This window comes from Anabrus simplex, chromosome 2 (genome assembly GCF_040414725.1).
Source record: "Anabrus simplex isolate iqAnaSimp1 chromosome 2, ASM4041472v1, whole genome shotgun sequence".
Classification (NCBI taxonomy): Eukaryota; Metazoa; Arthropoda; class Insecta; order Orthoptera; family Tettigoniidae; genus Anabrus; species Anabrus simplex.
The window spans coordinates 821,292,100-821,307,443 of record NC_090266.1 but is presented as its reverse complement, the minus strand read 5'-3'; the positions used below and the strand labels follow the sequence as shown (position 1 = coordinate 821,307,443).

Genomic DNA, 15,344 nt, shown 5'->3' with positions numbered 1-15,344 from the left:
CTATTTTTATTAGTACCGCAACATGACAAATAGCGTGGTTCTACTTTCCTAGCAATAAGTACCATTATGAGGGGCCGATGACCTGGAATTTGGACCTGTTTCGACAACAAGCACCATCGATTCAGTATTGTGCTTTAGAAGCAGTCCCTTGATCAGTAATACTATTGTTTAATGCTAGTTTCTGGGAATGTGGGGCATTGCGGGTCGGATCCTCTGATTGAATGGATTAATATGAAGTTAAAACATTCTTCTTCCTCACGTTTTCGAATTCTGGTCAGTGGAAGATTATGGATTTTTAAATTGTCATAACATTTCATCTCATTTCGTACCATCAGGGGCCAATGACCTGGATGTTAGCCCCCTTTAAACAACAAGCATCATCATCATCATCAATAATAATATGCTATTTTGTAGTTTACGAGAATATCGGCCATTAAATAAAATTTTCAGTGTTCCTTATTTTTTTCCTTTTAAGCGGGTCAGAATCAAATTAAAGGGCAAAGTGTACACAACCACTGTCTGGCCTGTTCTCTTGTATGGCTCTGTTGGCAAGGCAGAAAAAAGCATGTCATACAAATGCGTCGCAGAGATGTGGATGTTGCGATGGTCGGCGGGATTCGTTCTCTATGACAACGTGTGCAATGAGCATGTACGAGGATCTTTCAAAGTTGTGCCCATCATTGACAAGATGGAGGAAAAACAGCTCCGCTGGTATGGTCATGTCAGAAGAAGAAATGTTCACCATTTAATACAGAAAGCTCTTGCCATCGAAGAGAGGAAGAGAGCGTCCTAAGGCAACGTGGAAATGAACTACTGAGGCTGCCTTAAGGAAATGTGAAGTGCCATTATATCTGGTGCAAGAACGTCGGACTAACTCTCTCAGAGTCAAACGAGCCGACCCTGAGCAAGCTCGTGAGTGCCCGTTTTATGGGTATATATACTGCAAGGAAAGAAGACTTGTATTTCAATTGTTGCTGCCTGAAGCAAGCTCCACTCGTAATATGATCCCTTTACATTGACCTTCTGGCAGGTGGCTCTCTCGACCAGCATTCGGGAGTGCAAATCCTGCCTATTGCAAATGTTTCTCCGGGCACTGATGGGCAAGAGTATGTGCTGCTTTTGGCATTCTCTGGTGTATACTTTGAAATTTGTAGTCTTTTTCAGTAATCTTTCTTTTAATTTTTCAATTTCCATGAGGTTCTTAATTTTTTTAGTTGTTCCCAGATTAATGCCAAATCATGTTACTATTTGGGTGATTTTTAACTTAAAAGTTGTCAGTGCAGTATTTAATGACAACTTCCGTAAATTTGGCGTACTGCTCATGGTTGATGAGTCAGCTATAACTCTCCCGAACATGGATACTGTATAAGTTTCCATGGGTCTGTAACGTGATTCCTAAGTATTTATAATATGTGATGATCGATAGAGTTTCTTTTCTAAATTATAACATCTTTAGCTGCTGGTTTGTCTCCTTTTCTGAAAGTAATTGACAGTTTTGTTTTCATACAATTGAAGTTCGTTCTTGGTTGCACATACTGTACCTAAGTTTGTTGAAAGCCTCCTGGAGATTTGTTAACTCAGTGGATACTAGCACCATGTCGTCTGCATATGCATGCTGTTTGACCTTTTCTGTTGCAGATTGTTCATTCTATTGGTTCTGATATGGCAGCGTTGTCATCTATTTGTAAGATATTTTTGTACAGGTTGTTCCTTAAAATCCCCGTGATGTAATGATTTTTCTAGTTTATCAGTTATATTTCTGTTTATGAGGTCGAAGGCCTTAGGATAGTTTATGAAAACAGCATGTAGTTTACCTCTGTGGAATTTTAATGCATTCTCTATTCCCCTTGTAAACATTTCACTGCTTGGAGAGTGGATTTGCCTTTCATGAATTCAAATTGCTCTTCCGGTATTGATCCTTCAACCAAGCTGTAGAGACTTTTTTTAATAAGGCTTGTCAGTATTATTAGGGCTGTACATTCCAGAGCTATTCCACGGTATGCATTTGGATCTCTAATGTCTCCTTTCCCGTTGTACAGAACTTTAGAGAGTATAAAGTCTCCAGTGATATGGTATTTTTCCTTGCTTTATGCATTCACTACATAGTGCTGTCTGTTTAGACACACTTGTAGGTCTGTCTATATTTCCATGAAGTGTGCTTCCGTGTCTTTAAGATTTTCATAGTATATTCGATCTGGACGACAAGCCTTTTTGGTTTTTTACATGCATTTAGTTGTTTTTTTTTTTTTTTTTTTTTTTTTTTTTTTTTTTTTGCCTGCAAGACCCCGCTAAAATGTTCTTTCCATATTTTAATTGGGATGATGCTCAGAAAATATGGTTGTTTAGATAGTATTGCTTTGTACCATTGTTCTTCTGCCTCTTCTATCTGTTTTTCCTCTTCTTTGTCTTTAAACATGCCTTTTGCTTTTTTTATTGTTTTATATTCCTTCCTTGCATCATTGTATTTTTTAGGGATGTTTCTGTTGGCATTATTATTGCACATCTCAGTGTCTTCAGTGTGTCTTTCCTTACCTTATAGGAGTTGTGATTAAACCAGAGCTTCGCTTGTCAATTTTATTGGTTATAATATGATGGTATCTTTGATATATCTTTCTAAATTGGCAATGGCATTATCTACTGTATATTTCCTTCACAAATTTTTTCAGTTATGTGTCCATTTTCAGCAAACTTAACTTGGCCAACTCTTCTCTCCCTTTTGGTTTTTATCTTTTGTTTTCAGTCTTTTTTAACTTTTCCAGTTTAATGCTAGTGTCCACTTGTAGGTTCTTCCTTGCAACTATGTTAGTACCTTATGTTGCACTGATCTTCCATTGCTGAAGACTAGATCAATTGTGCTGCAACCATTTTTATATATATGTTTTTGAGTCTCTCTTATTTATCATTGTCAAGCCTTCACTTTTTAAATACTCAACTTTGTTTTTCAATTTGTTTTGACTAATTGCAACTCTGCTGTTTAGATCTCCCATTGTTATGCTTATTTCGTTCCGTTGTATCATATTTATTGCTACGGCCAGCTCATCGATGATACCTTCTTTATGTTCGGGCTGAAAGTGGACAGTGATTATCATGCATAGTTTCGTTTTTACCATTAGATTGTATCCGTTTCCATCATGACATTGAATGGGGACAGTCTGGCTTTAAATAGCAACGCGATGCTGCCTTTAGGTAGACCTTGTGTTGCAAGAGAATATATTTAGTAAAAGACTTTCGTGTTCCATTCTACTCTGAGGAATGTTGCAGTTAAGATTATTGCATTGTATGGTTGGAATAAGTTCCCTGGTGCTAAATCTGGGGTGTTTTTTAATCCTTCAGTGTTCCAGAGTAGTGTCTTTAATAAATATGTATGCAATTTTTGTTAATTTTCACAGTATCAATTTTTGCATGTTTGTGAATATTATTTTTGTTTGCATTGGTTTCATCTTCCTATCTTTCTAGGTTGATTCCCTGAGATGGTCTGTTTCTGTATCAACGTTGTCAGTATAAAAATCAATCACTCATCTTGTACCTGCAGTGCTTCCACTTTGTGATGCACTGGAAATTGTAAAACAGACTGAGAATCTAAATCAAGCAAAAGGTGGCTGATAACATTAGAGCAAAATTGGAAAGGTCACTGTTGTCTGATGTAGGATTTTCTACATTTTCCAAGATAAATGATATTCTTGGTGGACACAAAGCAAAATTTGAAGATTCTGAACCAGAATTTTCCCCCAAATGAAATTACTTTGTTCAAATTTTCTCCCATAACGTGTTGTTGAGCGGAGTTTCTCCAGGGAAAACCTCTTTTCTGACAACCGAAGAGGCATTCCAGCTTGCCTACCTGAAATTGCATGCGATTATGCAGTGTGATTTCCTTGGCAGTGGGAACTAATGCCAGGTACAAATATTTTATTCTCATTTTAAAAAATAATTTGCTGATTAGACAGACACTATCCAAGTACTTTGTCACTGATTTTTTTCTTTCACTTTTCATGATATGTAACTTGCCAAAGCTGAAGGTGAAGTGGACCAAAGAACTTTTTGATAGATGATGGAAATAATACGCAACATGTAATGATCAAGACGTTTCTTGTATGTGAATCAATGGAATTGTAAGAGAACATTTTTACACATAAATTAATTCATCTTTAAGGTCATAATTTTGTCTTTTTGGGTCATATTTTAATACTTTATAGGTTATATTTGCTCGCATATTTTTAATATTTTTAGGTCATTAAAATCTGCCCTGTAGTGATCAGAAAGTAGCGATGTTTGTAGTTCAATCTTTAGTATTGCCATTCTGCTTGTGTACCGGTACCAGTTTTTCGACTGTGATACCACTACAAACAAATGGGAGTGTGATGGACCATTTGACGATTGCAATTCTGCTCTTGCTGATAGTGCGGGATGAACAGGATGTTGGAGGTGCATCTTATGCCTTTGAATGCTTGATAGAAAGATATGATGTTTGGACTTTTTTTTTTCTGCTGTCATTCAGTATTACCTGCAGGGATAAATGCCTTTACACACTCTTGTCTTGTACTGTTGCATCTTAATGTCCCACATACCAGGTAGTGGTGAAAAGTGAGTAGCCATCTTTACCCTGCTCCTCTGCAGTGTAGGCCCTTGTAATTCTATAAGTTGTTGGTCTTGGCTTCGAAGGTGTCTTCCAGGCATCGTCAGTACTTAGTAACTGCCAATCTCTGTGTGCACAGACGATACTACAGTATGAATGTATGTGGAAGACCTTGTCTTGAAAATCTTAGTAGAGAAACTGTGCCATGTGGTATCCATGCTCTAATCATTAACTCAACATAATTTATGTATCTTGTGCCAATATACACTACACTGAATAACTTGAGCTTGGATATTCCTAACAGAGAAGAAAAAAAAAAAAAAAATCCTAACAGACATTACCAACATTTAAATCCAAAACTTTTTTTTTTGCTAGGGGCTTTACGTCGCACCGACACAGATAGGTCTTATGGCGACGATGGGATAGGAAAGGCCTAGGAGTTGGAAGGAAGCGGCCGTGGCCTTAATTAAGGTACAGCCCCAGCATTTTCACACCAGGCAAATGCTGGGGCTGTACCTTAATTAAGGCCACGGCCGCTTCCTTCCAACTCCTAGGCCTTTCCTATCCCATCGTCGCCATAAGACCTATCTGTGTCGGTGCGACGTAAAGCCCCTAGCAAAAAAAAAAATTTCCTAACAGACATTACCAACATTTAAATCCAAAACTTTTTTTTTTTTTTCAAGATAATATATTGGTTTCTGATGTTTAGTAACTTCCTCTTATGGACATTGACGTCTGATTATTTCAGAAGTATTAGCCATTTATAGCAGTGTGGTTTTGTAATGTTGTGTTTCATCTTATTTAATTGAAACATCAAGAAAAGTATGGATATATTTTACACATAAATTAATTTTAATATATATATATATATTTTTTTTTTTTTTTTTTAGAGTGATTCCGTCCAGTATTTTCTTGATCATCTTGAGAGGATAGCAAGGCCGGTAAGTTGTTTCTTCTTTGGTTATAGTAATTATATAGTTTCTGATCTTTTACTTAAGAATTGAATTATTTCAAATCAAAAGAACAATGTTTGAGTCCACATAGTAATTTTTGGTCAACAGTAGGTTCTGTCATTTGTTTCCTTACATCATTTCACCTTTAAATTGAATTTTTATGTACATTTTGGACAATCATAATGTTGTTACAGAATTTGAATTTTTGTCCCTAGATAACTGTAAGAAACTGTCCTCGGACACTCCCGGCACTAAAAGCCATATGTAATTTCATTTGTAAGAAACTGGCTGCCTGTGGTTTATTTCATCTGCATTGTACCTAGTGTGGCCATAAATACTGTTGCATATTATAACAACTATGTAGATTACTTACTGCAGAAGAGAAGTACAACATTTAGATTTGAAAGAACATGTATTTATAAAAGAATTTTATGTACACTATTCAAAATTTCAACCTTCACCTTGAACACAGAGCTTTTCTTTTCCTTGCCATGCATCAATTCAGTCACACGTGATGTTCATGGGAAAGTTGGCTACAGCAGTCTTCAAGGCATTTTTAAGAGTGTCTTCTTCTATAGAGCGTTCCAACCTTAAATTGCAGTACAGCATAGATGGAGCGCGCTGTTGCGAAATCGACTCGTGAAGATCACGCTCGAGTGTGACTCAAACAGGGCGTCACAGTTCCACATTTTTCGTTTGTAATTTTGTAATTACCGGGTTCGGGAGATGAACTTGAGGATGATACGGACGATGAAGAAAGTCATATTAAAATTTTTTCATCGTCGACATCGTCCTGTAATTCGTCTGCTTTCCACAAATCTCTTTCATTTTTCTTTACTTCGTTCACGTAATTTGCCCAATTGTCTTATGTTTTTATGGCATAAAAATGTTAGTTCAGCATTAGGAACAAAACCATGTTCATTACCAGCGTGGACTAAGGCAAATCACGGTCATCGGCTTTTCGGTGGCCTAAGTCCCGAACTTACCCCTTCAATGGCGACCTGCCATGCACTTTTCACTGTCGTATCCTTCCTTTCTTTTGTCACTGTCTGCCCAATATTTACCCACGATTCATCTGTGTAAATTATAGCTTTATTTTGTGCCCTCAAACATTTTATCTCCTTGAGATATCTGTGACTCCAATTAATAATTTCATTGGTTTCAACGAAAGCTGCTGTATTACCCTGTCTTAAATAACGGAAGCCTATATCATGTAAGAAGCGATACAACGTAGTTTTTGAAAATCGTGGCAAAGAATCTTCTCCATCTACCCGACTCAAAATCACGTTCAATGTCGGTGGTATGTTAGCAAATAAAAGAGAGTGAACCACCCGACGCACTCCACTTCGCACAATTTCATAATATTTAATTTTCCTTGCATTTTTCTGCCGTCCTCTTTTTTTGCTTTTTTTGCGGGAGTTCGCAAAGGACCATGTGTGTGTGTGTGTGTGTGTGTGTGTGTGTGTGTGTGTGTGTGTGTGTGTGTGTGTTCCTTCCTTATAGCATGGATTGTTCTTATGGAACAACCTGTAGCTTTAGCTGTTTCACTGACTGCGCTGCTCATAGTCATAGTCTTTAAAAAATAATCCAGGACACTCATTATAATATTGCGTTCTTTTCCCCTGAATTTACCTACGGAACGTTTCTTTTTAATTTGACGATCCATTGTACATCCTTCTGCACTTTTTCTTCGAACTACACAGACTACACAAACACAACAAACACAATCCATTTGTCCTCAAGAACTATACATTTATTACTGATCTTGTCCGGCCCCATGGCTTAAATGATTAACGTGCTGGCCTTTCGTCCAGAGGGCCCCGGGTTCGATTTCTGCCCGGGTCGGGGATTTTAACCTTCATTGGTTAATTCCAATGGCTCGGGGGCTGGGTGTGTGTGCCGTCTTCAGCATTAGAATTCATCACAGGTAGGGCCACATTCTTATAGACTCGCAGGTCGCCTATGTGGCGTCAACTCGAAAGACCTGCACTCGGCCTCTTCGGAGGCCACACACCATTAAATAATATATATATATATATATATTTATTACTGATATTTATTTAATCAATCTTATAATACTGATAAAATGAACACCACTGCACACGGCTGTCAGTATATTTAAAAGCTCAGCCAGCCGAGTCACACGTGAAACGTAAACAAACGAGACGTTCTCCCTGTCATAAATTAAGGGATAACGAGATAAGGACTTGAGGTATGATTTAAAAATAACTTCCATATCCGAAGACCGTTTGCTTTGCCTTAACCACGCCATGATCCTTCTGCAATTTTTCTTGGAAATTAGATCCCCACGCAAGAGCACGAACCACACAAACGAAATACACTTTCCCTCAAGAATTGTACCTATGTCACTGATATGTATTTAATCACTATTATACATACTACTGACTAAATGAGCACTGCACTGCATGCGCCTGTCTGGATATGTTAAAAGCGCATGTTTGGGAGATCATTACCGGTACTTCTGACAGCCAGCCGAGTCACGCGTGAAACCACAATTCAAGGAGATATTCTTCCTATCACAAATTAAGAACTAAGCAAGATAAGAACTTCGGGATTGTTTTAAAAATAACTTCCATATCTGAAGACCATTTGCCTCGCTTTGATCCCCCATGTAAATTCAATAGGAAAGGCGCTGGCCAGTGACTGACTTTTTCGTGCCTGCACATAAAATTCCCGGAACATGACTGAAAATAAACGCATATACTGCATTTTGTTATTTTTTAAATTTAAAAATAAACTTATATACATCGAGCTGAAATGTTTCTTTACCAGCAGTGAAAAAAATAGGAAAATTATGAATATAAAATAGGAGTTATGACATGATAAGTTCTATGCAATGAAGATTTTGCATTTGGCGAAACTTTCCATTATATTGCCATTTTCACACTAAATTATTTTACAATTTTTTTTTTTTAACGGTATCAAATGCGCCTTGAAATTCTGTACACAACTCGATATTCACCCATTTTAAATGATAACATTATGATTTACGGATATTTGGCAAACCCGCTGCATTAGAGTAGGACAGCGCTACCTGCAAAACACGGGAGAAGGGAAGAGACGGAATTATCCCATTACTGCTGTACTGCAATTTAAGGTTGGAACGCTCTATAGAACTGACCACAATTTGTAATCCGAAGGATTTTTTTTTTTTTTGCTAGGGGCTTTGTCGCACCGACACAGATAGGTCTTATGGCGACGATGGGATAGGAAAGGCCTAGGAGTTGGAAGGAAGCGGCCGTGGCCTTAAGGTACAGCCCCAGCATTTGCCTGGTGTGAAAATGGGAAACCATGGAAAACCATCTTCAGGGCTGCCGATAGTGGGATTCGAACCTACTATCTGCCGGATGCAAGCTCACAGCTGCGCGCCTCTACGCGCATGGCCAACTCGCCCGGTAATCCGAAGGATTGCCGGATGTCCAATCAGCTATGGAAATTAAGTCAAAAAATTTGCTTGCTACGGTTCTTGAGTGGTCTTGGCCTGGTATGCTGGACCAGAATGCTGTTGAAAACTCCAATTCATCTCCATGAAAAAAGTCTGGTTTAAGGTCCTTACAACAGAGCATGGCACTGTATTTTAGTACATTCTAGGAGATGTCTTGAAACCTTTCTTGCAAAAGGAAATGTCCAAAACAGTGTCATAAGAAACTGTTCATCAAACCATCACTAATGTCAGATGATGAGCTCCCTGGATTTTTAGAACCACTTTCTTTTTTTGTGACTGCATCTGGGGCATACACAATCAGCTTGATGGTTAAAGTACTCTTCAGTTGCAAAAACTTTATCGGTAAACAGAATTTTTTCAATGACCATTTCATGCTTACTGCTTAAATAGGGTCTGGCTTTTGATTAGCCACTGCTTCTTCAATTGTGTTAGGAAGTACCCAGAAAATGAAAATGCTCAGCCTGTTCCAGTCATTTGACCAGGTCAGGAATGGAATGAATGAAGACCACATGTAGCGGTGAGGGTAAAAACTGTGCTGGCTGCCGAAGCCTGTCGCACATCTGGGGCAGTGATTAATGACTGAAAAATGAAATTATGTTAGAGAATGTCGCTTGAATGAAAGATGACAGGGAAAACCAGAGTACCCAGAGAAAAACCTGTCCCACCTCCTCTTTGTCCAGCACAAATATAACGTGGAGTGACCGGAATTTGAACCACGGAACCCAGTGGCGAGAGGCCAGCTTGCTACCGCCTGAGGCATAGAGGCTCAGGAAGTACACAGAGCAGTGACAAAATGCTTTCAGACCAAGGTCACTTTTTAGTAAAATAGACATTGTTTGTCACAAAATGTCTGTCTCTCATGCCCTTACCTTTTGTTTTTGCACAGGATTTCAGCAGATTCTTTGTTTTGCAGCATTTATGAGCTTTGGTGGCCTAACAGATCTCAGACAGCCTGACCAAAGATGGTCAGATATATGCCAATCTCACCAAAACATTTGATCGTTTGATAGATGGAACATTCTGTTGTTGCTAAGCTGCTTAAAGATATCAAAGGTGTCAGAAGGCTTTCTTCCTACCTTGCACTCTGCTGTTACCACACACGATTTTCATAATTACCCCATTCCGTGATTACGGAATTGGATGCAAAGGAATCACTTTGAAGGTTGATGCAGGCTGTTTACAGAAGAGGTTCTCTTATATGCCACCAGAAGGTGTCACAGAAAAATTGGTGGAACTTAAGTGTTGCAGAAAATGTGTCTGAACTTTGCTGGTTGTGAGCGACAGTAACTACAACCAGACTAGGTAGATTAAAACCTTTCGGACGAGTAATATTTCTCATAGATGATAAAAATAATTTTAATTGTTGGAACCATAATTCAATTATTGTTGTGATGAAGTCCTCCCTTTTTCATTTGTAGATTTTGTAATACAAATTTTAGTGAAAAATGGAAGAGTATATATAGGTACTTAAGGCAGAAACAGGTTCCGAGAAGGAGGTTCCAGGAATCATTAACAAACAAGGGGAGTTTGTATGTGAGGATCTTCAAAAGGCAGAAGTATTCAGTGAGCATTATGTAAAGATTGTTGGTTACAAGGATAATGTCCAGATAGAGGAGGTGACTAATAATAAAGAAGTATTAAAATTTACCTATTATAACAATGACATTTACAGTAAGATACAAAATTTGAAAACTAGAAAAGCAGCTGGAATTGATAAGATTTCTGGAGTATACTAAAGATATAGTACCATATCTGAAGTACTTACTTGATTATTGTTTGCGTGAAGGAGCTATACCAAATGAATGGAGAGTTGCTGTAGTAGCCCCTGTATATAAAGGGAAGGGTGATAGACATAAAGTTGAAAATTACAGGCCAGTCAGTTTGACATGCATTTCATATATAGTTTTGGAAAGCATCCTGTCTGATTATATCAGACTTATTTGCAAAATTAATAACTGGATCGATAGAAGGCAGTTCGGGTTTAGGAATAGTTATTCCACTGAAGCTCAACTTGTAGGATTCCAGCAAGATCAGATGGACTGTATCGCGATTGACCTATCTAAGGCATTTGATAGAGTGGATCATGGGAGACAACTGGGAAAATGAGTGCAATTGGACTAGACAAAAGAGGGACTGAATTGGTTGCTATATTTCTAGAAAATAATATCAGGGAATTAGAGTAGGCGAAACTTTATCTGACCCTTTAATACATACGAGGGAAATTCCTCAAAGCAGTATTATTGGACCTTTATGTTTTCTTGAGTATAAAGAAGTGGATTAAGAGGTAAGGCATTTTGTGGATGATGTTATTCTGTATAAAGTAATAAGTAACAAGATTGTGAGAAACTGCAAAGTGACCTTGATAATTTTGTGAGATGGACAGTAGGCAATAGTATGGTGATAAATGGGTTTAAAAGTCAGGTTGTGTGTTTCACAAATAGGAAAAGTCCTCTCAGTTCTAATTACTGCGTTGATGGGGTGGAAGTTACTTTTGGGGATCATTGTAAGTACCTAGGTGTTAATATAAGGAAAGATCTTCATTGGCGTAATCACATAAATGGAATTGTAAATAAAAGATACAGATCTCTGCACATGATTATGAGGGTATTTAGGTGGTTTGTAGTAAGGATGTAAAGAGAGGGCATGTAAGTCTCTGGTAAGAATCAAACTAGAGTATGGTTCCAGTGTGTGGGAACCTCACCAGGGTTTCTTGATTCAAGAACTGGAAAAAATCCAAAGAAAAGCAGCTAGATTTGTTCTGGGCAATTTCAGACTAAAGAATAGTGTCACAAAAATGTTGCATAAGTTTGGACTGGGAAGACTTGGGAGAAAGGAGAGGAGTTGCTCGACTAACTGGTATGTTACATGTAATAATTCACATTGTTTTTCCGTATTGAATTTTACGTTAAGTCTAGTATCATGTATATTTATTAAAAACCACCTATTCAATACAATGTATTAAAAAAAAGTAGGTTACCAGGCGAGTTGGTCGTGTGGTTAAAAGCTTGCAGCTGTGAGCTTGCATCCGGGAGATAGTGGGTTCGAGCCCAACTGTCGGCAGCCCTGAAGATGGTTTTCCGTGGTTTCCCATTTTCACACCAGGCAAATTCTTGGGCTGTTCCTTAATTAAGGCCACGGCCGATTCCTTCCCACTCCTAGGCCTTTCCTATCCGATCGTCGCCAAAAGACCTATCTGTGTCGGTGCGACGTAAAGCAAGTTACAAAAAAAAAAAAACTGTTTTGTAGGGTCCTGTGTGTCATAAATACTCCTAATGTCTATGTATGGGTCTTTAATGACGTTGACGTTGGCTGAAGTGTGATGCCGAGGTATTTAAAGGAGCTCGCTGTCTTCAACCTCTCTTCTATGTTACCCGCTGGTAATCTTCCTCCCTTTCTGAAAACCACTTGCACTGTTTTGTCCAGATTAATTTTAAATTTGTTGACTTCAGCATATTTTTCAAGGTTGTCCATAGTTGCTTGAAGATCATCTTTGTTGTTAGAACCTATTACTAGGTCATCAGCATGTTGGTACAATTTGGTTGAGTTTTGAATTATTTTTGTAATATCTGCTGTGGCGATATTGAATGGAACGGACTGATAGGGTCACCCAGTAATACTCCATTGCCCTGTTTAACAGGATCTGAAGTTGTTTTGCCATCATGTATTTTTACCTCGTTTTGTGCCAGAAGTTTTTTTATTATTACCTTCAATGGATTATCATGACCAGTCATGTTCCCTAGTTTTGTAATCAGTATGGACCTGTTCAAGAAGTTGAGAGCTATCGTGAAATCAACAAATATGACAAAGAACTTTCCTTTGGGTAATCTTTTTTTTTTTTTTTGCTAGGGGCTTTACGTCGCACCGACACAGATAGGTCTTATGGCGACGATGGGATAGGAAAGGACAAGGAGTTGGATGGAAGCGGCCGTGGCCTTAATTAAGGTACATCCCCAGCATTTGCCTGGTGTGAAAATGGGAAACCACGGAAAACCATTTTCAGGGCTGCCGATAGTGGGATTCGAACCTACTATCTCCCGGATGCAAGCTCACAGCCGCGCGCCTCTACACGCACGGCCAACTCGCCCGGTTTGGGTAATCTTAACGCGTCTTGTATGTTGTCCAACAGGTTTTTAACGGTGTGAATTGTTCCTCGTCCTTTCATAAAACAGACTGCTGCTCCGGTATATGGTTCCACATTAGGATGGTTAGTTTTTCAGCAAGGATTTTCGAGAATACTTTTTGAATATTTTCTAGAGCAAACGATTCCAACTGAGGTGGCTCCCACGGCCCTGGCCGGCCCCAGCAGCAGCCCCGGTGCTGTGCTGTAGCACCGACGACGTGGTGGGGGAAGGAGGGTAAGTGGCAGAGGCAGAACCACAGGTCGTCAATTCAGTGCGCAGCTCACAAAGACAATATTATTTATGACAATTCTGTGAATGCAAACAATTTATTCTGTACATACATTGCGTTTGCCTTAATGTACATTTAGAGTTTGCATCTATTGTTGACATCGTTTTGTGGCATCTAATTTACCAACATTGGGTACAATCGGTTTGGCAGTAGAAATTCTAAGTACAGCCTCTAAGGCAACATCAGACAGAGAAGTCCTAGTTTTCCATTTATTTAAATTCAGAATTGAAAACATCTGTTCGCATGCATAAGTTGTACCGAACATTGACGTAAATTTTAAAGCAAGTGCATGAATTCTTGGAAATTCTTGTGGATGAACACCTTTGTAAAAGGAAATTAAATCACCATTGTAGTGGTAGTACCTGTCCTTTAGGATTGCGTTGCAATGTAGTTTCATCAGCTCTGTTTGGAAATAAGATGGTGGTTTTTCAGGACGCGCTGGAAATGGGGTCATACATATTTCATGTTGAGGTGCCATGTCATTCATTTCTTTGTATCGGGCGTTGAATTCATCATGCAAAGTGTGTAACGACGTCTGATAGTCTCCAATATTTTCGTAAGTAGACAAATGCAATGATTTTAATGAAGTAAAAATTGTCAAACTTTCCAGCTTCAAGCTGTCTTTTCAGTAGCAAACTCCGCATTTTGAAAGCCTTAATTCTATCACACGTGGTGCTAATCAATGGGTTTCTCCCTTGCAATGAAATATTTAAAGCATTCATATAAGTCGTTATGTCACCCAAGGAAGCGAGGTCAGCTACCCATTGTTTATTCCGCAAAGTTGGTTGTGGAGAACCTTTCATCTCCATGAACAAAGCAATTTCTGCAATTATTGCGAAGAAGGTTGCTAGCACTTTCCCGCAACTTAACCAGCGCACAATACAATAAAAGGGAATGTCACTACATTCTGCCTTGAGATCTTTTAAAACTTCTTTGAACTGCTGATGGTTCAAACCGTGCTTTCTGCAGAAATTTACACATTTTAACACAGTATCCATAACAGATTTATAGTTGCAAAAGTTACTTGCACTTAATTGTTTTTGATGTAAAACAATGTACTGCGTGGACTAGGTGGGGAAGGAGGGGAACGGTGCTGCTGAGTGCAGCGCTAGTGCGCCCCATCACTAAGTGCTCGAGTTGGAAAGGCCTGTTCTAGAGCAGTGCCTCTGTACAAATTTGGATCTTCTCGATCCCCTTTTCCTTTATATAAAATTTGATAATTGATTCTCTCCAACTCTGTGGAATGATTCCTTTTGTGAAACAGGCATTATATAATGAAGTCCATATAGGCGACAACATTTCTGAAGTGTTTTTGAAATTTTCGTTGAACACACTGCCAGGGCCTGCCGCTTTCTTATTCTTCATATTTAGTATCGCATGTTCAATTTCACTTCTTTCAAGGCATGAGGAGTCTGGATTGTTTATTTTCTGAAGAACCAAGGCCGTTTCTAACTTATCCTTATTTAAAATATCAGAGAAATGGATTTCCCAGTCGGTTATTGCAAGTTCTGCGGTGTGGATTGTTGTTCTATTTTTTAAGCCTAAGAAAGTATCTTTCAGAGCATCTTCTTGTAGTTTTGCTTCTAGTTCAGTGTAAATGTCTTTCTTTTCCTTAATTAATGATTTGTACTCTTTTCTTTTTGCGGCATATGCTTTGAGTATATCAATCTTGTGTGTGTAGCAGGTTTTATTTAGTAGGTCCAAAGTTTCTCTGTGAAGTGTATAACACTCCCTGTCGAACCAGGGTTTAGCCGTTCTGGGAGGCTTTCGAATTTGAGCTGATTTACTGAAGTTCGTTATAATATGTAAAGCTGACTCAACCAGTTCATTCTCTAATAATGATGGTATGACTTTAAGGTTTTCTTTTCCTCTTTCAAGGATGCACTTATCTGATGTTTTCGAGACAATAAGCTTGGTCTTCCCTGTGCTTTTAAATTTTTGG

At 38.5% G+C, this 15,344-nt stretch overlaps 1 protein-coding gene across 1 annotated transcript in view; it reads left to right on the top strand.

Moving 5' to 3' along the window:
* The window catches only part of cta (Guanine nucleotide-binding protein subunit alpha cta), an 80,591-nt gene that overhangs the window by 21,900 nt on the left and 43,347 nt on the right, over positions 1-15,344 (top strand). Inside the window, exon 2 of the mRNA XM_067139461.2 lies at positions 5,464-5,514. Coding sequence (XP_066995562.1) covers positions 5,464-5,514 — 51 coding nt within the window. The remainder of the gene's footprint in view (positions 1-5,463; positions 5,515-15,344) is intronic.